The 21,760-nt window shown below is 35.1% G+C and overlaps 1 protein-coding gene across 1 annotated transcript in view; it reads right to left on the reverse strand.

Moving 5' to 3' along the window:
• Positions 1 to 426: 426 nt before the first annotated feature.
• HDX (highly divergent homeobox) overlaps positions 427 to 21,760 on the reverse strand; it is a 158,891-nt gene continuing 137,557 nt past the window's right edge. Inside the window, exons 7-10 of the mRNA XM_059910977.1 lie at positions 13,815 to 13,894; positions 10,876 to 10,959; positions 5,385 to 5,507; positions 427 to 695 (exon numbers count right to left, since the gene is read on the reverse strand). Of these exons, the coding sequence (XP_059766960.1) occupies positions 570 to 695; positions 5,385 to 5,507; positions 10,876 to 10,959; positions 13,815 to 13,894 (413 nt within the window). The 3' untranslated portion in view covers positions 427 to 569. The remainder of the gene's footprint in view (positions 696 to 5,384; positions 5,508 to 10,875; positions 10,960 to 13,814; positions 13,895 to 21,760) is intronic.

A 21,760-nucleotide genomic window follows, 5' to 3' on the forward strand; every position in this document is an offset into this window, starting at 1 on the left:
AACTTAAGTCAAATTCTCATAGGGGTTTAAAAATAAATCCCAAGACTCATCCAGGTTAAAATATTTTTAAGGTTTTGTTTTCAATTTTCAGTCCACTTTCCTGAATAAAGGTGTATGTGGATGACAGGAAAAGGAGAGAGGAAGAAAGAAGATGTAATGGCTACATAAACAAGACTAATCAAGCTTCAGTAACTTGATAAGCTATGTTGAAATATCTTTGTTTTTGTGTCTCTGGTCAAAACTATTACTAAAACTAAGATTCTTCTATAAAACCAAAAAGACCTTTCAGAAATTAGACATTATGCATTTCACAGCTAAACTGCTCAAAATTAAATACATTTTTTTCCCAGAGTTCCATCAATTTGGAAAAAACTCTCAAACAATGCTTTTAAATTTTACATACATCTTTTTGCACCACAGCCATTGTATCTTGTTAATCCTTCAGTATACATTGTTCGACAATATCTTTTTCCAACTAAAGAATTTCGGGGCAACAGAATGCAACTATGTTGAAATGCATACCTGTTAGGTAGCCAAAAGGCTGTATCATATATCCTCCCCCCACCCAATCACAAACTGTCTGAGGCATTTTTCTCTGATAAAGAAGACACACTGAATGAGGTATCATCAGGCTCCGGTGAGGCATGATTGAAATCCATCTCTTCTAATTCAGGAGGTAAATCTGACAGCAGTGCCTGAGTCAGAAAAATCAATTGTTTTGAATTAGTATGTGGACATATTTTTTCCAATTTTATAGTTGTGGTCCTTTCACATTGATTTATTCTTACAGATTTAAATAAAGGAGCATTTCTCTTTCAGGTCCTTATACAATATCTTACCTAAGAGAAAAATTCTTCATACACTATTAAGGAGGTAACAAAATACTAGATCTTGAGAGTGTGGATTATATAGTGTGGAACCGTGGACAAAAGGGAAATAAGGAGAGAAATGAGCAACTATTCTGAACCAAATGCTTTGAAGTGTTTGAGATAAGTGATTTTCATACTAGTTTTGAGTGTTCAATGATCACTGCTAAAGGGCTTTAAAATTATATTCCTTATTAAAATAGTCCTGCTCAGTTATGCTGTGTCCTTCAGACTAAAACACATTTCACAAAAGACTATTTTGTACTTCAGTGGGAGAAAGAACTTAGCAGTTAGGGAAAAAGTTCAGCTATTCTACTTTAGATTAAACTTTAACAATTTAAAAGTCCAAGTGATTTTTTTTCTTTTCTTAGGCCATGCCCGTATCTACAGATGGCCAAGCATTTACCAAGACACTGCTGAACCAGTGAATTTGGCTGTGTAATGATGCATCTAGAGGGCTGCTCATTTTTCCACGGGAGTAATTAGGATAAGCCAAGAGCCATGAACTAAACTGTGCCATGGTGTAATTGTTTCATCTGGAGTTGCAGAACATGCCTTCATACTAGAGAAATAAATAATTAATCAAGTTTTATCTGGTTGGTTGTGCTGATGCCCATTTGACCATCGGAAATTGCAAATTAAATGGTTAATTCGCTGCTCCTAATACCAAAAAGAATGTAGCATATCTCGGCAATTTTTAGACAACGTTACTTGTAGTGTGGGCTTTGGGTGCAGTAGTGAACAAAGATTAAGGGAACAGGAACAAATGTAAGCTTGCCACTACCCAAATATGGAACGGAAAAAACAGGGCATGTTAGAGAACACAAGAAATCCACTGTTGAAATAAAACATTACTCTCCTATTATCTTTATTAAAAGAAGTGACAGCTATAAATCCTATAGTTTTTGTCTTAGAGCAAAGAGGAAAGATTAGACCTTTCTGTCAGGCTGCAAAAGGAAAGACTAACTCCTTCTGAACAAAAATTTATTATTTATTTTATGCTATTAAATAGTCCATGAACTTCTTGGTGAAACTGAGAGTACTGTTTACAAAGCAGTCACCTAAAGGTACTACATACTCTCTAAGGTTTCTAGATTGCAGTCATAGGACGCAGAGCCATTTTCTTCTGGATCAGTTGTTTACCACTAACCCAGTCTAGGTGAAACAAAGACTTTGCTGATATTGGTTGATCATAGTTTATGAGAAATACATCACTGGATTTATTTCACTTTGCAAGTGTGAAGAAGCCCCATTAAAGAGGGCAAAGTGTTCCAATTAACATAGCTTAGAGTACTGTAAAGTCAAAGTAGATGAGCAGAGTTAATGACATTCTAAATTCTAGTGGGGAGACCTTCAAATCAAAGAAGCACTACTATTTATTTCTTTCTCATTGCACTTAATGTAGTTGACTAAAATGAGTGTAGTATTAAATAGGAAAACTTTAATATCTGAGGCAGTATAAGGCACAACTAATGCATGAAGTCCACTTTAAAATTCTCCTTTTCAGTATCTTTCTGGATTGCAACATTGGCACACTGAACAAATCTTCAGATTATGTCAGTTGCTAGAACTGTCTTTTTCATAGACCAAAGTGAACATAATGAGCTTTCTTCACTCCAGGTTCTTCATCAGTCAGAGCCTGACCTAGTGTCGCTCTTCCTAAGAGATTAAGGCATTTCCCAAATATATCATCAGTCTCTATAACACTTATTCTAGGCCCTAGGGTGTGAATGCCAAGTTCCATAATGTTAATCATTCTTATCCTCCTTGCAAAGTGGAGAAATCGAAGTTCAAGAAAGGCAATTGACCTGGCTAGAATCACATAGTGAATTATCAGGGGAAGAAAGACCATAACTAATGACTTAGCACAGTTCTGGGAACATTATTTTTATTTTAAAATGGCTATTGATTAAAAAAAATTTGGATAATCTAATATTTCAGTCAGACATTTTCATATATTTTTAAATCCTGGACTGCTTCATTGGAGCAAAGTATTCTGTGGACCACTCATCTCACTCAACTTACCAAAATCAAGATTAATAGAAAAACAGGCTTTTAAAATGAGAAACCAGTGGCAATATGGTTCTCTTTTATTAGGCAGAATAAAAATTAATTCCTTCCAGAAATAAACCTCTAAGTATTTCATAGTATAAAGATCAGTAGTTTAAGAGATGACCTGGATAACTTTTGTGGACTACTATAGGTGTCTTCTATATTTTTAGACCATATTTTGAGATCCATTATACCCAATCTCAACTATGAAAATCAGTAGTTTCTATTTGGGGGCTGATTATATAGGCCATGATTTTCAGTATAATTTTTGTATAACTGTCTCTCTTTCCCCCCAGCCAATGTTTTGTTCATATCTTAGTTCATCAGCCTTTTACCAGAGGAAAAGTACAAGAAAAAGAGAAAAATAAAATGTACCATAGGTACTTTTCTTACTTGTTAGTGGTTTTGGGGAAAGAATAAAGCCAGGTTAGAATTAGAAAATAAAGTGCAGTTTGTGTGCCACGCCTTGATATCAAGAGACATAAACAACTGCTAAGAAGCTGACCATTCCAAACCATGCTACGACTTTTGGGACCAGGACCACACTCCAAGTTACTCCCATAGTTGGACCTAATTCTGCTTTTTTTCTTTTTAACATTTATTTAATTAAAATTTACAGTTCCTTTGGGACCACGTTCAAGTGGCATGTACATATATACACTACTAAATATAAAACCGATAGCTAGTGGGAAGCAGTCGCATAGCACAGGGAGATCAGCTCGGTGCTTTGTGACCATCTAGAGGAGTGGGATAGGGAGGGTGGGAGGGAGGGAGATGCAAGAAGGAAGAGATATGGGGATATATGTATATGTATAGCTGATTCACTTTGTTATAAAGCAGAAACTAACACACCATTGTAAAGCAGTTATACTCCAATAAAGATGTTAAAAAAAAACCCAAAAAACTACCACCTAATTTATTTAAAAATCTGTAGTTTCGGTTCTAAAAAACAAATACATTTTCAATATGCCATGGAATATGCATAACTCACATAGTAAAGCAAAATGCTTAAATAAAACTGGCAAAGGTAACTGAAAACTGCTGTCTTGGGATGTCTGTGTATGTACAGCATGGGGGGAGCACAATTCATGAAACTGGACACATAATGTACATGCTGGTTTACGCCTCATGAGTAAATTCTTTTATAGTTTAAATTTTGTGGTTCAGTACTTTGGTGAAATATATAACGACTTTTTTCTTATAAAAAAGGGAGAATTGTTGGATGCTAAGACACTAATCTTTTTCCCTAGAGATAACTCGGTTAGGCTGTGTATGTGCAGTCTTGCTTGAATATAAGGGATAAATGTTTGTACTCCGGCTGAATAAAAAACTCTGAGACTGCTTAATTAATGGTTACCTGTGTGACATACTACTTACACTGAATTTCTCTGATAAAGAATCAACATAGTAGTATACAACTCAGAGGCACATTTAGTATCTTTTAGCATTAAATGGAATATTTAACATAATTCTATATTCCTTTTTAGCAAGATTAATACATTATTTCACAAATTTTAACTGAAAAAATGAGACAGAAAATGTGCTTTGGGAGAAATTTGTAAACAAAATTCCACAGTGACAAACAAAAGATGTTGCATTTCATCTTTGGGGTAGAGCAGGGGTCCTCAACCCCTAGGCTGCGGACTGGTACTGGTCCTCGACATATTAGGAACCGGACCACACAGCAGGAGGTGAGCAGCGGGTGCGAGAGGGAAGCTTCATCTGCCGCTCATCTCACCATCGCTCCCCATCGCTCTCATTACCACCTGAACCATCACCCCCCCACCTGGTCCGTGTAAAAATTGTCTTCCGTGAAACCAATCCTTGGTGCCAAAAAGATTGGGGACCGCTGGGGTAGAGGAACCAAACACTATCGTTAAATTGGGAAAAGTGAATGCTGCACTGTGGTCACAAAGAATTTCACAAAGTAATCTCACCTTTTTTTTAGTGATGAACAACATATCATGAAATAAAAGGTATTCAAACACCTGTGAACTCTAGTAGGGGCTGGAATGTAACTGAAATCCAGAAGAGAGGCCAATGCCTCACTTCTTTCATTCACAAAAGGTCCCAAAATATGTGCCTCTCCAGTTAGTGTAGCCCCATCTCTACAAACATTTTGAGAATTTCTTTAAAACTAATTAAATGAAATGATATGAACAAGATGGGGAATACAGTCAATAATTATGTAGATAATATTTTAAATGTTTTCCCTATTTAATGGTGGCTTGGAATTAACAAAGTATGTTAATCAGTTATTTTGATTTTCCACTAAAGTAGCACACAAAATCTGAGTATTTTTTCTCAATAAAACTGTGCTTTAAAAAAAGTCACAAAGTAACAAATCCTTCCTTGATGCCAAGTAAGAATGAGGTATAAAAACAAAAAAAATATGTAGAACCCAAGTGTGACATGCTACTTTTCAACATGATACATTACAGCTTACTATTCTCTTCTGTCACTTACCTGCTGTTGTTCCTTATCGTCAGCTTTTATAGCTAGTATCAAGCTTCTTACAAATGTCTGAAGTTTAAAATATTTTTGCTTTTGAATCTCTAGCTCATTTTCAATGAATCTGACTTCTTCATTCTGAAGGAGAAAACATCGAATAATACAATTACTCTGTGCAAACCTAGGACTGTACATGTTTGATGTACAATAAATTTTTAAAAAGCAATCAACTTAGAGGGACAATAAAGAAGATAACATTTTAGCATAAAGGAATATAGAGCACAGAAGTAAATTATCCTGTTATTCAAAGGCTGCCTTTTAAGCAAATCACCAACAGAAAATAATCTGCAAGGTCAAAAATCGAATCAAATAAATTCCAGTAAGAGAAAAGTCAAGAAACAGTTCCCCTCTTGGAAAGACTCCTCCTACATTAAACCTAATTAGCATTTGGATTAGGATTAATAATAGAGCTCAATTAACCCCAAGTAAAGAGCAATAGCAGATGCAGTGATGCTGAATGTACCATTCACAAAGCCAAATACTGAGGTTATCATTTTGTACCAAGAAAGGACTCAAATTTTTAATAAGACTGTCTTAAGTAGTTTGCTGAGGCCCCCACCTTTACGTAAGAGTTTGTTATTTAGAAAATATCTCCAAATTTACCACTAATTTGAAACCCAGTCTCCACTATTTTTCCTAGTTGTGTAGGAAAAGAACAATAGACTAGGTTTTGGGAGGATTTTAGTGCCAGGTCTACTGATAATTGTGTAAACTTGGGCAGGCCAATTAACCTGTGATTCTATTTACTCATCAATAAAATGGATATAATACTAGCAGTCTTTGGGAATTCTAGCTTGAGGGTTATAAGGCTCAAATAAGATAATGGCCATGAAATTGCTCTGAATAGATTTACTATTTAAGCTACAATAGTCAAGAAAGTGTGGTATTGTCAAAAGGGTGGACATATAGATCAATGGACAGAACAGAGTCCAGAAATATTTATTATATATTACTTTATACATATATAATACATACATAAATATATATATATACATACACATACATATTTGGTTGATTTTTGATGAAGATGCTGAGGTAATTCAATGGACAAAGAAAGAACAGTCTTTCAAAAAACAGTGGTTGAACAATTGTAAATCCATACCCCCTCCAAAAATGATTATTAACTCTTACCTCACATCATGTACAAAATTTAATAAGAAATGGATTGTAGGCCTAAATGTAGAACCTAAAACTATAAAACTTCTAGAGGAAAACAGAGGAAAAAAACTTTATGTCCTTGGGTTAGGCAAAGATTTTTCAATAGGACACAAAAAGCATGAAACTTAAAAGAAGGATTTCATTAAAAAACAAAACAAAACAAAACACAACCTTTGCTTTTCAAAAGACACTTAAGAAAATAAAAATGCATGCTACATATTAGGAGAAAAAATTTGTAAATCACATATCTGATAAAGGACTTGCACACAGAATACATAAAGAGCTCCTGTAGCACAAATATAGGACCAGCAACAGAATAAAAAGCAGGCAAAATATTTGAACATACACTTTATCAAAGAAGAAATGTGAATGGCCAATAAATATGTGAAAAATGCTTAATATCGTTTATCATTAAGGAAATGCAAATTAAAATCACAAAGAGATACTACCACCAACATACTACAGTGGCTAATGTTAAAGAGACTGACAATAGCAAGTGCTGATGAGAATGTGGAGCAATTAGAAGTCTCATACTTTGCTGGTGGGAGTGTAAAGCAGTACAGCAACTTTGGAAAATGTTTTGGCAGTTTCTTATAAAATTAAACATACTCTTTTTTACCATCTGACTCAGCAATCCTACTCTTAAGTATTTACCCAAGGGAAATGAAAACACATGTCCACAAAAAGACAGACATGAATATTCATAGCAGCTTTATTCATAATAGCCCCAAACTAGAAGTAACACAAGTGTTCATCAGCAGATGAATAACAAATTGTGTTCATGGTTACACAACTGTGTCCAATTGTCAAAACTAAATGTATGAAAAGGTGAATTTTCTTGTATGTAACTTATATATCAAAAAACCTGATTAAAAAATTTATTACCCAGCCCTCTTGCCAAAAACGTGAAAATAAGCTGTGCATATTCTCTGCAACCAGAGAATCTGTCTCAAAGAGCATAGCAGGACCTTTAACAACATTTGATCAAAAAGCTGCATAAAATACATGAAAATTAGTTAATTCTATGGGCATTCTTGTTTCAGTTGAGAGGATACAGTTGTATTAATCATATTCTATCTATGAATATGTTTACTGCATCAATTATTTTATCAGCTCAGTTTAGAACTTATTTTACCTAATAAAACTGCTTCCTTTTCAGACCATTTAATATCAAGTGAATGATCTGCAAATGATGATTCAAGCTAAATTCCTTGTTCAAAGGCACTCTACAGTAATCTAAGTTATAAGTAAGCATTATAATAAAATTCCACATGCTTCTGCTATAATACACTTGACTAATTCTAAACTTTTTGTATTTTTAGTATTCATTGTCAGAACAGCAGTATTAGTAAAGTGCTGACCAGGGAGTCTTTTTGAATACAGGAGATATCTATCATCATTATCACAGTGTCGTTTGAAAGCACAGTCCTTTTGAGCTACACTCACAGTCCATTAGAAAACATTTTAAAAACAGTAATTCACATTTGCAAAAGTCAGGAAGCATCTTTTGGTATGCAGATCTCTAATTTCTCATGCAAATATTCCTCCTCCTCAGTATTTATGCAATGTTTTTAAAACATAAACAGCTTTAAGATAATTTAATATTTCAGACATTTTCTTCTTGGAGCTGCTTTTTGCAAGCCTATTAAACACTTCCTAGATTACAGGCAGTAATTTATGTGTACTTTCAAGATTTTCCTAAGCAAATGGTTTGCGAGAGGAACTAGTAAGATAACATCAGTCACTGCATTTCACGAAAAAAGACCTAGCTCATTTTTCTTTTTAAAATCTTCCCTACATTCCCACTAAGCTTTGTCAATTCTCCAAGATAACTGTAGGGAGCACTCAAGGCTTCATATGGACCGGGGCTTTGATCTCTGAGCAGGCTACTGATGGATGCCAAACTTGAGGTGTTATTTTATGATATAGCTACTCATGCCTCAGAAACTCAGCTCATCAAGTTGTTTTATAAGCATTTGGGGTGAGTTAGAACTCCTAGCAATATGGATTTCTAGCAAATATCTCAGTCAGAAACTCCACTATGCCCACACTGAATATTGATGTTTGCATAGTAGTAATTACCAAACACACATAAAAAACATTCTTTCATTTTGCTACAGTGAATCCCAAGAACAACGAGAAATTGTTCAATTTAGTGTGGGGGGAAAAAGTTATAATAATCCAGCTGTGGATCTTAATTGATTTTATATAAGTGAGCACTTGCATAATAATATTAAAAGTATTTCCAAGGATAAATTAATTAATTTTTTCACTCACTCAGGAACTAGTTACTGGACACCTATATCCTAGGCACTAGACCAGATAACATATACGTGAATAAGATAAGTATATACAAGAAGCATATGATGAATATATTCAAGAAACCAGCAAGGTGATTTTGATCCCAAAACAAAGAACACTAGCATGTGTATGAAAATAGAATAAAACAATGTTCTCTCAAGGAAGATTAAATTTCCAAACTGGTAAGGCTATTTTATTTATTTATTTATTTATTTTTCTGGCTGCACTACACGGCATGCAGGATCTTCATTCCCTGGCCAGGGATTGAACCTTGTGCCTCCTGCACTGGGAGTGCAGAATCTTAACCACTGGACCACCAGTGAAGTCCCTGGTAAGGCTATTTTAAATCAACTTACTGAAATCGGCAATGAGAACTGCTATATGAGGTTTCACTTGCACTTACTTCAGAATTAAGGTAACAAAATTCACTGATGAAGTGAAGCGAAATATCTTAAATAATGATTATAAAGAGACATATTTTCTATATAAGTGCTAATTTTTGAGAGTTAAATAAAAGTTCATCTAGGATGGTGAAGTTTTATAAAAGATATCCTTAATAAGGTAGCGAAAGACCCCTTGTTCCCACAGCATTTACCAAAATGGAAAACACTGGATCATTAAATGTCCTTTAGAAGTCAGTGAAAATGATAATTGAAATTTCTGGGCTGGATACTCTGGCCTGCCCAGGTCTTCAGCTTGAAACCTTCTCAAGTGGGCTGGTGCCCCAGAGGGGAAAGGTCCTGGAAATAATCCTCTGAGTTCTGGGCCCAGCCCTATCTGAACTGTTTGAGTGTACTAAGTGGAGCACACTTAACAGCTGTGCAATCCAGTCCTCTCGTCTGTAGTTTCCATAGCCTGTGCCAAGTGGTGGCTTGCAGAGCCATTTTAATTCTGAACTGGGCATTTAGAAATATTATATGACCATGTAGGAGAGATTAGAAGGATCTCCTGTACTTCAGAACCAACAACTTTATAATTTTATTAGTTGAAAATACACTTTAAATATAGGGTTATATTGTGCTCTTTGACCACTTAGCAAATAAATTTCAAAAACTAATTTCCTTCTGTGTTTACAATGTTCAATATTTTAAAGTCTGACATGTTACGAACATTTGGAAAACAGAATCTGTCGAATGACATAACTTTCAATTATAGTAAAACTGAAAAGATTTTTGAGAAAATGACAGCTGTTGTCTTTTCTGATTAAATGTTATTTTTTGTTAACATCTTAAGATTACTAGTCTCTGCTTTGAAGATGTATGATATTCAAGAAAATAACTTTTGTGCATGAAAGGAATGAATCTGTTGCCAAATTTCAGAAGGCCCCAAATTACCTAGTAAGACAGGATATTGATTAACAAAGGGAAAACAATTACACATCTATGCAGAAAACATATTGACATATAGACTGATAGCTTATGTCAAAATTTAATGAAAACAAAATTATGTATGGCACACTGTCAAAGAAAGTCTTTCAGTTCAGTAACAAGTGACATTAAGAAAAGGTCATTTCTATTCATATTCATTCAGTATTTGCTTTGGGGATTGTTTTTAAACTTCTAAAACAGGTATATTATTATATATAAAAAAAGTATATTAAAAAGAAATTGAAATTCAAGATAAAATTAGCAAGGGACACTGGAAAAAATATCCCCTTTACCATCATTTAAAAATGAACATGGGCTTTAAAAAAAACATTGTCATACATTTCACATTAACCACCACTATGCCTCATCTTGCCATACACCATCAATAATTACTCCTGCTCAGCAAACTGTGCTTAAAACCATAACCACTAAACCAGCCAGCATTAATTAAAATGTTCGGCACTCTGACTGATATCCAAGTGCCTGAGAGAGTCAATGCAGAGTCCCAGTATACCTAATTTATCAAATGGAAGTGAAATAAACCGGTGCATAGGTACTGTAAAAGTCTGCCTCCTTTAATACCTTCTCTTAAAAAATTCAGAATCTGAAAATACTTTTACCTTATAATCCAAGAGAGAATTCACTTGTTCTACTTCAGAATTACTTATCATGTCACTTTCTTCATCATCAATAATTTCTATTTTCTGTAACACAAGTAAAGAAGTTTTCCTAAATATATATCTAATCATCACTATACTCAATAATGTATAGAGCATATATACATTCAATATTCAGTTTTAGTGATGGGGTTATCTAGTCTAGGTTATCCAGAATAACTCTGACTGGCTCCTCAGCTTTACACCCAGTATGTGTCTGAGCCACCTCCCTTAGTAACAGAAAATTATTGTAATACTATTTAAAACAGAAAAAAACACTTTCACAATATCCCTGAAAAAGTAGGCATTCGAACTCTGCTTAAATAGTGCCCTCCAGGAAGGGAGCTTGCTTCCTATAAGGGTAGTCTATTTAATGATAACCAAATTTAATTGGTTGGAAGGGCTGTCTTTTATAAGTTTCCATATATCTCTTTGCAACTTGTAATGTAAAATATCAACATGTGACATGTATTGCAAAATCAAATACAGTTTTTAAAAAATTCACTTATTTACAGCACTCCATTAGTTATACAATTGAAAGCAGACATTTATAATGTAATGGCGAAAAGAGCAGGATGATTTGTTTCCTTCACTAGACAGTAAGAAGGAGAAGAGAACAAGAACAAGAGACACACTAAACTGCCCTTAGCTTTAGAATTAAGGTACAGCATAATTCGTACAGTATCTCGCACACAGTAGGTACTAATTAAATATTTGTCAAAAGAATGAACAAAACAGCTTAGCACTGATGGAAAAAAAAGTGACCATTAAGCTCCAACCATGGAGGCAAGGCAAGTTCTCTAATCATAGAACTTTTTTTTAAAAAAAGCAAAAGCAAAACGAAAAAACAAAATCGGCTTTAATTTTTCTTTTGCATATGAAAAACACAGTTAAGAAAAAACACTTTTAAACATTTAAATCCTGCCAACCCAAAAGAAAATTTAAAAAAGAGAAAAGCTAAGCTAGAGTTAGTCACTAGGCAGTCTTTTAAGAACAATCACATTAATAGCAACATGTCGTAGGCAGAATTTGAAATCAAGTTTCCTACCCAGCAATAGATATGGTGATTAAAAATCACAAATGAACTGGGAATGATCATATTTGATATATTGCCTATGAAGATATGATGCCATAACAGTGTTTGTGACCTGGAGACTTCTGAGTCAGGAGGACAGCTGCAATGAAGTTGCTTTCTACTGCTGCCTGGAGATGAATCTAATGTTTTGTTTTCTATTATAATCACTATAAACTTGGGGCTTAATCATGTCATCTCTCACCAGAATGCAGATTTGATATCTTTTTCGATGTTGTTTTTTAGATTTTTCTATTTGGATTGGTTCTGGGAAAAAAGAGCTAAGTAATCCAGGGAGGAAGGCCCCAAGGGCCACTGTATAGATTTGCACATATAAATAGGTCTTGTATGTCTTTGTGATTTGTCATCCATGAATAATTGGGGACATTCAAAAGTTATAGGCAGAGGAGATCAACTTTTGAAAGTTTGGAGTTTTGTCTCTGAAAATCAATTGCTCTTGAAAAATTAGGTGCCTAAGTGACTGTGAGTCATCCCATGCCATGACTTCATTCATTATCTTCAAATGTCTGCCACAGGGGAGATCCAATGTTGAGAAATTCAGACTAAAAATGAGCATGTCTTTAGGGGAAAAGAGTTCCAATTTGTAAATAATTGTATATAATTTGTAATAGTATTACTCAAATCTGGAGCAAAGGAGACTATTACTTGGTGGAATTAAGAATATTAGCACAATTAATAATTGCGGAAAACAATTATTACTAGATATCTAATGAAAACACAACTTTGCCTCAGAATAAAAGTATGTTTTCCTATATGCCCATTCAATTTACTGTTAGAAGGGTCAAATATAAACTTAAATCAGGACTGAAATCAGTAGAATGCAATCCTAAACTACACTCTGTACATGGAAAACACTGTTATATATTGTCGAAATCTAACAAAAAAAGAACAAAACTGTATTTTATGTGCTCAACTTTTATTAAGGAGATGTGACAGAATTATAGTGTCAGATAAATAATATTTGTAATGGAAGCTAGGGTAAATCTTGAAGTTACAGCCATTTTTTAACAGAAAAATCCATTATAGGGACCATTTGTAAAGTCTGCAATCAAGCACAAGCACAAAGCACTGATTCAAAAGCAAAAGCAAAAGGACAATGACATTTGCCTTTATGTCTGACTTTAGGTTAATACCATCTTGATTTCTGTATTATTTGATGGAGTCAGAATATAAACAGATGCTGCAAATACAGCTGCTTAGAGAAGATCTCTATATATCAATGTTTACATTTTCACAAAACGCAGTTTAATCCACATGTAGGCTGTGTCTGCTTGCTATTCAGTTTCTTAATACTGCCTTTCTTCCATTGCTGCAATTTTTAAGATGACTAGCAGAGTCCAATTTAATTAAAAAGAAGAAAAGTTTCCAAAAACAGTATAGATAGGTATGGTCTGAACAAAGAACACAAGAATCAGGAATCCTTGGATACAAGTCCCAGAACTAAGAAAGCCTTCCTCCATGGTCTCAGGCTAAACTTTTTTAACTCTGCCATCTGTCAAATGAGAAGAAATCTGCTCTTTGCTAAATGTGTTGAAGCAAAATAACTTGTTATGTATAAAATGTCACATGTGTAGTAAGCATTAGGTTTTTATATTTGCAAATCTCTTAAATTAAAAAATGGTACAAATGACATCGCTTTAAATTTCATTTATTAAACCCTATAAGATATATCATTGCATTGGTAACAGATCCATTTTTGTTTGTGAAGTGAAGCAAGACTTTATTCTGACAACGCTGATATTGTCACCAACTGGAAACAAATCCTTGGAATCCATCGTGTAATGAGGAAAGAATTTCAAAACGTACATACCACATTATCTGTGGATACTGTATGGTGGTTCTCCTCCTTATGAGCCCTTGCCTCATTTGGAACAACTTCACTGGATTCCTCTACAGAAACAAAGAAGGCCATGATTTCATTTTTCATTCCTTAAAACTTTATTGAGAATGCTTTTTTCAAAATCACTTAAATAATTTCTCTATTGTAAAAAGACACAAATGGCAATTCTACTTCTAACAATGTATTCTAAGGAAATAAGTGTGGATGGATTTGAATTTAAGGATGGTCATCACTGTGCTGTTTATAATTTTAAAAAATGAAGTAACCTATATGCTTAACAATGAAGGCTTGGATAAATCATGTAGGGCTTATCCTTACAATAAATACTAGAAAGCCACTAAAAATGAAGTAGAAGAATAGTTGATAATAAAGAGAATATTCTGAATGAATAAGCATTTTCAGAACTCTAATGAAAAACTGATGAACTCATAAAAGTGCTAACAAAAGATCAAGATGAAAAAAAAATTAATTACATGGGACTGAGTGAACTGATGAGGATGAGTATAATTTTTGTGACTTTCTGTCTGAATTAAAAAAAAAAATCCCACAAGGACTCAGAGGCAAAGAATATACAAATCAATTTTCACTGCAAAGTAAAGGAGCTGTTACAGTGGAGGATTACTGGACTGAATGTCAATATTATGACATAGTATGAGTGTGTTTCATGTTTGGTAATTGCAATCATTGTTGCTTTTGTTGTGGTCATCCATGTACAATGCTTGATGTCAGTCTATTTATCTCTTGTAAAAATAAAATACAGTGTGTGTGTGTGTGTGAAAAAAATAAAAATAAAAAAATAAATAAAGAGAATATTCATGATCTATTGGAAGGAGAAAAACTGAAGGTGACAAAATCTACTCTATAGGTACACTATGATCTTAATTTTGTAAAAGGAAAAAAGTATACATTTTCATGGAGAAAAGAAAGACTGATGTTATTTACACCAAAACATTGCCATTATTATGTCTGATTGAAATTACAGGCAACTTTTATTACTCTTCATTTTGTCTAATTTACTTGATTTAATATTTCTTATTTTCTTTCATTTGCTTATTTATATTTAAATATCTTCTACAATAAACATGTATTGCTCATTTTAATTAGAAAAAAGTGATACAAATAATGTTCAAATACATGATAAAAAGCTATAAATATAGTACATTTTCAATTTTGTAAAAAGAGATGTGTATGTGAGTGTACACACACACACAAACAAACCTGTATATATGCAGAGAAAACACTGGCATAAGTATTCTCTCACCCCCATTTCAAGAGAGGATATCACTGAGGAGTAGGATTATTTCTAACTTTTTCATTGTATGTTCCAATATTTTATATAATGAACATGTATTCCTTTTATGATCAAAATTTAATATTCTGATACTGTAGGGGGAGTGGCCAAGATGGCAGAGTAGGAAGACCCTGAGTTCACCTCCTCCCATGGGCACACCAAAACTGCAACTATTTCAGAGCAACTATCCATGAGAGCAACATGAAGACTAGCAGAAAAGAATCTTTACTGCTAGACATATAATGAAGGAGCCACAAGAAGAGGGGTAGGAGGGGCAAAGACACAGTATAGTGAAGACCCATACACCTGGGGAAGGTGACCCACAAACAGGAGGATAATTATAATTGCAGAGGTTCTCCCCAAGGAGCAAGGGATTGAAGCCCCACATCAGGCTCCTCAGCCCAGGGGTCCTGCACTGGGAAGACGAGCCACCTGGAAAGTTTGGCTTTGAAGGGCAGCAGGGCTTACTTTCAGGAGAGCCAGAGGGCTATGGGAAAAAGACTCCACTCTTAAAGGTCACACACAAAATCTCACACCCTCCAAGATCCAGGGAAGAAGCAGTAATTTGAAAGGAGCCTGGGTCAGATGTACTTGCTGATCTTGGAGAGCCTCCTGGAGAAGCAGGAGGCAATTAAAACTCATCTTGGAGACACAGACGCCGGCAGTAGCCATTTGGGGGAGTTCATTTCACCATAAGGACACTGGTGCTGGTAAGCACTACTTTGGAATCCCCCCTCTAGCTTATTAGTGCCAGGACCCACCCTGCCCACCAACCCGTGGGCACCAGTTCTGGGATGCCCCAGGCCAAACAGCTAGCCAGGAAGGGACACAGCCTCACCCATGAGCAGGCTGACTGCCTTAGGATCTCCTAAGCTCCCAGCTGCTCCAGGACATGACCACATCCACCAGAGTGCCCAGGACCTGGCCCAGGTCACCAGTGCACCTGTGCTAACCCCAGGACTCCCAGGGCCCTATAACCAGAAACTGTGGGACACAACTCTGCCCATCAGTGAGTGGCACTGTCACCACTTTTATTCAACATAGTATTGGAAGTCCTAGACATAGCAATCAGATAAGAAAAAGAAATAAAAGACAACTAAATTGGAAAGGAACAAGGAAAACTGTTACTGTTTGCAGATGATATGACACTATACATAGAAAATACTAAAGATACCACTAAAAACTACTAGAACTCGTCAATGAATTTGGTAAAGTTGCAAGATAGCAAATTAATATGCAGAAGTCTGTTGTGTTTCTATACACTAACAGTGAACTACCAGAAAGAGAATTTATGAAAACAATCCCATTCACAATTGCATCAAAAAGAATAAATTACCAGGGAATACATCTAACTAAGGAGGTAAAAGATCTGTACTCTGAAAATTATAAGATACTGAGGAAAGAAATTGAAGGTGACAAAACAGATGGAAAGAAATTCTGCGTTCATGGGTTGGAAGAATTAATATTGTTAAAAGAACCATACTACCCAAAGCAATTTACAGATTCAATGCATTCCCTACCAAAATACCAATGGCATTTTTCAAAGAACTAGAAAAAATAATTCTAAAATTTGTATGGAAACACAAAAGACCCCGAATAGCTGAAATAATCTTAAGAAAGAAGAACAAAACAAGAGGTAGCACGCTCCTTGATTTCATACTATACTACAAAGCTACAGTAATCAACAGTAAGATTCTAGCACAAAAACAGATACATAGATCAACAGAACCAAACAGAGAGCCCAGAAATGAACCCACACTTATAAGGGCAGTTAATCTATGACCAGGGAGGCAAGAATATACAATAGGGAAAGTACAGCTTCTTCAATAAATAGTGTTTAAAAAACTAGTCAGCTACATAGAAAAGAATCAAAATAGACTACTTTCTCACACCATATACAAAAACTCAAAACAGATTAAAGGTTTAACTGTAAGACCTGATATTATAAAACTTCTAGAAGAAAACATAGGCAATAAGTCCTTTGACATCAGTCTTAGCAGTATTTTTTTGGATATATATCCTCAGTCAAGGAAAACAAAAGCAAAAATGAACAAACGAGACTACATCAAACTAAAAAGCTTTTGCACAGTAAAGGAAACTGTCAACAAAACTAAAAGGCCACCTACTGAATGGGAGAAAATATTTGCAAAGGATGTATCCGATAAGGGGTTAAGATCCAAAATATACAAAGATCTCATACAACTCAATATCAAAAATACAAACAACCCAAGTAAAAAATGAGTAGAGGACCTGAATAGACATTTTTTTCGAAGAAGACATACAGATGACCAACAGGAAAAGATGCTCAACATCACTAATCATCAGAGAAATGCAAATCAAAACCATGGTGAGATATCACTTCACATCTGCCAGAATGCCTATTATCAAAAAGGCAAGAAATAACAACTGTTGGTGAGGATGGGGAGAAAAGGGAACCCTCGTGTACCATTAGTGGGAATGTACATTGGTGCTGGCAGATACTATGGAAAACAGCATGGAGACTCCTCAAAAATTAAAAATAAAACTACCATATGATCTAGTAATTCCACTTCTGGGTATTCACCAAAGAAAATGAGAACACTAATTCAAAAAGATATATGCACCCCTATGTTCATTGCAGCATTGCTTACAATAGCCAAGAAATGGAAGCAACTTAAGTGACCATTGATAGATGAATGGATAAAGAAAAATCTGGTATACACACACACACACACACACACACACACACACACACACACAGTGGAATATTACTCAGCCATAAAAAGAATGAAATCTTGCCATTTGCAAAAACATGGATGGGCCTAGAGGGTATTATGCTAAATGAAATAAGTCAAACAGTGAATGACAAATACTGTGTGATTTCACTTATATGTGGAATCTAAAAAACAAAACAGATGAACAAACTAATCAAAAAGAAATAGAGTCATAGATACAGAGAACAAACAGGTGGTTGTCAGACGGGGTGGGGTGGGGGCAGGAGAGAAATAGTTGAGGAAGATTAATTGGTAGAAACTTTCAATTACAAAATAAATTAGTTACAGGTATGAAATGTACAGTGTGGGGAATTACAGTCAATAATTATGTAATATCTTTGTAGTGACAGATGACAACTATACTTGTCATGGTGAACGTTTTGAAGTGTATAGAAATATTGAATCACTATTTTTTTATATCAGGAATTAACAAAGCATTGTAGGCCAATTATACTTCAGAAGCAAACAAACTCATACAAAAAGAGATCAGATTTGTGGCTACCAGAGGCAGGGGGTGGGTGGATGGGAGATTGGATGAAGGTGGTCAAAAGGTACAAACTTCCAGTTATAAGATAAATAAATACTAGGGATGTAATGCACAACATGATAAAGATAATTAGCACTGCTGTATGTTATAAATGAAAATTTTTAAGAGAGTAAATCCTAAGAGCTCTCATCACAAGGAAAAAAAAATTTTTTTCTATTTATTTAATGTTTCTATATGAGGTGAGGGATTTTTACTAAAACTTTTGTGGTAATCATTTGATGATGTATGTAAGTCGAATTATTATGCTGTACCCCTTAAACTTATACTGTGCTGTAGGTCAATATATCTCAAAAAACTGGAAAAAGAAGTTTGCATGCTGTAAGTATGAATGAGTAGTCAATCCCTGGCTGTCATACTAATAAAACAGCAATGAAATTTTTTAAAAACCTCGATAGTTTAAAAATGAGAAAAGAAAAAATAAAAGAAAAATTAACTCAGAAAAATCAGTGTACTAAAAAATTCTCTGTGCTGAGCTAGGGGAAGTGGCTAATTCACAGCATGGTGTGTCTACAAGATAATCCTCTGTCTTAAGATTTCCCCTACCTCTATCCCTTAGAAAAATAGGGCTAATGTTTCTCTCTTTTCTTTCTGCACAGCCATGTCATAGATTATTTGGATAAATACTAGTGGAAGTTCTCAGCCCCTCGGTAATGAACAATTTATTTCACCATAGAAAGCAGAACAAAAATAGTTATCAGTTCTCCTAAGATTTTTGAGTCCATTCCTTCCCATGGAAAGATATATAAGGGTGCCGTGTATGAACATGGGAAATGACTAGGAGGAAAACATTGCTCATCCAGGAACTCACATATGAGTGCATTGAGAATTAAAGATATTCAGGGAAGGGGTTTCCCTGGTGGCTCAGTGGTTGAGAATCTGCCTGCCAATGCAGGGGACACTGGTTCGAACCCTGGTCTGGGAGGATCCCACATGCCACGGAGCAACTAGGCCCTTGAGCCACAACTACTGAGCCTGCGCATCTGGAGTCTGTGCTCCGCAACAAGAGAGGCCATGACAGTGAGAGGCCCGCGCACCGCGATGAAGAGTGGCCCCCGCTTGCCGCAACTAGAGAAAGCCCTCGCACAGAAACGAAGACCCAACACAGCCATAAATAAATAAATAAATTTTTAAAAAAAGGGCTTTAAAAAAATATATTCAGGGAAGTTTTACCAGAGTTTTAACGCAAAGTCCACTAAAAATTCAATTGATTTTTTTCTATAAAAGAGTGGTTCCTAACCCTCCTACACTGTGGGTGGGAATGTAAATTGGTACAGACACTATGGAGAACAGTATGGAGGTTCCTTAAAAAACTAAAAATAGAGCTACCATATGACCCTGCAATCACACTCCTGGGCATGTATCGGGAGAAAAACATGGTCCAAAAGGATACATGCACCCCAATGTTCATTGCAGCACTGTTTACAATAGCCAAGACATGGAAGCAGCCTTAATGTCCATTGACAGAAGAATGGATAAAGAAGATGTGGTACATATATACAATGGAATATTACTCAGCCATAAAAAGAGAATGAAATAATGCCATTTGCAGTAACATGGATGCACCTAGAGATTTTCATACTGAGTGAAGTAAGTCAGACAGAGAAAGAGAAATATCATATGATATCGCTTATATGTGGAAACTAAAAAGAAACGATAAAAATGAACATACTCACAAAACAGAAACAGACTTAGAGAATGAACTTACGGTTACCAGTGGGAGAAGGGTGGAGGGAAGGGATAGTTAGGGAGTTTGGGGGATTTATATCATGTACACACTGCTATATTTAAAAAGCATAACCGACAAGGACCTACTATATAGCACAGGGATCTCTGCTCAATGTTATGTGGCAGCCTGGATGGGAGGGGAGTCTGGGGGAGAATAGATACATGTATATGTATGGCTGAGTTGCTTTGCTGTGCAACTGAAACTATCACAACATTGTTAATCGGCTATACTCCAATATAAAATAAAAAGTTAATAAAAAAGTGGTTCCTAGATAGAGGAAATTTTATTAATTATTAGGACATTTCAAATCACTGCATTTCAAGTCCTGTGTAATTAGCAACGAAATGAAATGAAGGAAGGGAAAATTGTCATCAGATTTAGCTGCAGAGCTCGTATTAGTACTGGTGCCCTCAGAATAGGAGTTATATTGCTCATCAACAGATCTTTACTGATATCATTCCTTAGAGGTTTGCCTTACATTTCTGTTCTCACTTGCTCATACCTTGGTACACAGTTCTGCTTTACCAGCAACAGATTCATCCATCATTTGATTCTTTTATAAGATGCATATAAAAACTGTTTTGAGGATTTCTAAAATAAAAAGGTATGAAATGATACAGCTGAATAAGGCATGTTTTCTTTTGCTTACAGATAGCTTCCACATTTGTAAAAGTTTGAAAGCTAAATACTGTCAATTTGTCTGGTTATTACTCAACAAAAGCAGCTCTCTTAATTGGAAAATAAACAAATAAGTAGAATTACTAATCAGTGAAAACTCTAGAGGGCACTATATGTGGTGGCCGCATGCTCACACTAAGTAACTGTACGCAGAATTATCTTTCATGTGCCTATCCACATACATAATAGGTACAGCTGAAAAGAGGCTTTGTTATAAAATTTAATGAATTTAACGTTATAGATGTTAATTGTTTCTATACTTTAGACAGTTCACTTCTCAGGATAGTATAAATTTTTAAAGTTGCTCAACCATAAATATATTTTGGTAGACACAAAACTTGAAATTAAGGAGCTGAGTCATCTATTACATTTGCTAAAGTTTGCAGTTGGGTGTGGGGGGTGAATCCAGGTAGCCTTTTCTTTATCAATCCCAACCACATCTCCTTTCACTTCACCTCCACACATGGAAAGGCAAAGAAAATGGGAGAAGCGAAGGTGGGAAGTAGAAGGAGGAAATTAGAGGTAAGTCAGAAGCTATGTATCAGGGAAGTACCTACTCTCCCAGAAGCAAAAGAATGGACTTGAAACCACTAAAAGATCAACAGCACTTTTTCGTGACTTTGGCTAACCCTGCCTTTTACTGTGTTTTAAAAAATAATCCTTGTTTTTGCTTGTAGAGTTTTTTTCTAGAATATTTAAAGTGATTTTAATTGTTTTTTGACATATAAAATGTGAGCCCTGATTTAAAGACATTTTTTTCTTCTTAGACATTTAAAAGACTCTAACCCTATTGAATCAACAGCTGTATTATAAAGGACCCTGAGTTTCAAGTTGTTAGTTTTTTGAAATAGTATGGGAAGCTACTCTGATTATCTTGCCTCCATATCTCTAAGATGTAATTAATGGAAGCTCAAAGTAAAC

Source organism: Balaenoptera ricei, chromosome X (assembly GCF_028023285.1).
Source record: "Balaenoptera ricei isolate mBalRic1 chromosome X, mBalRic1.hap2, whole genome shotgun sequence".
In the NCBI taxonomy this organism is placed as follows: Eukaryota; Metazoa; Chordata; class Mammalia; order Artiodactyla; family Balaenopteridae; genus Balaenoptera; species Balaenoptera ricei.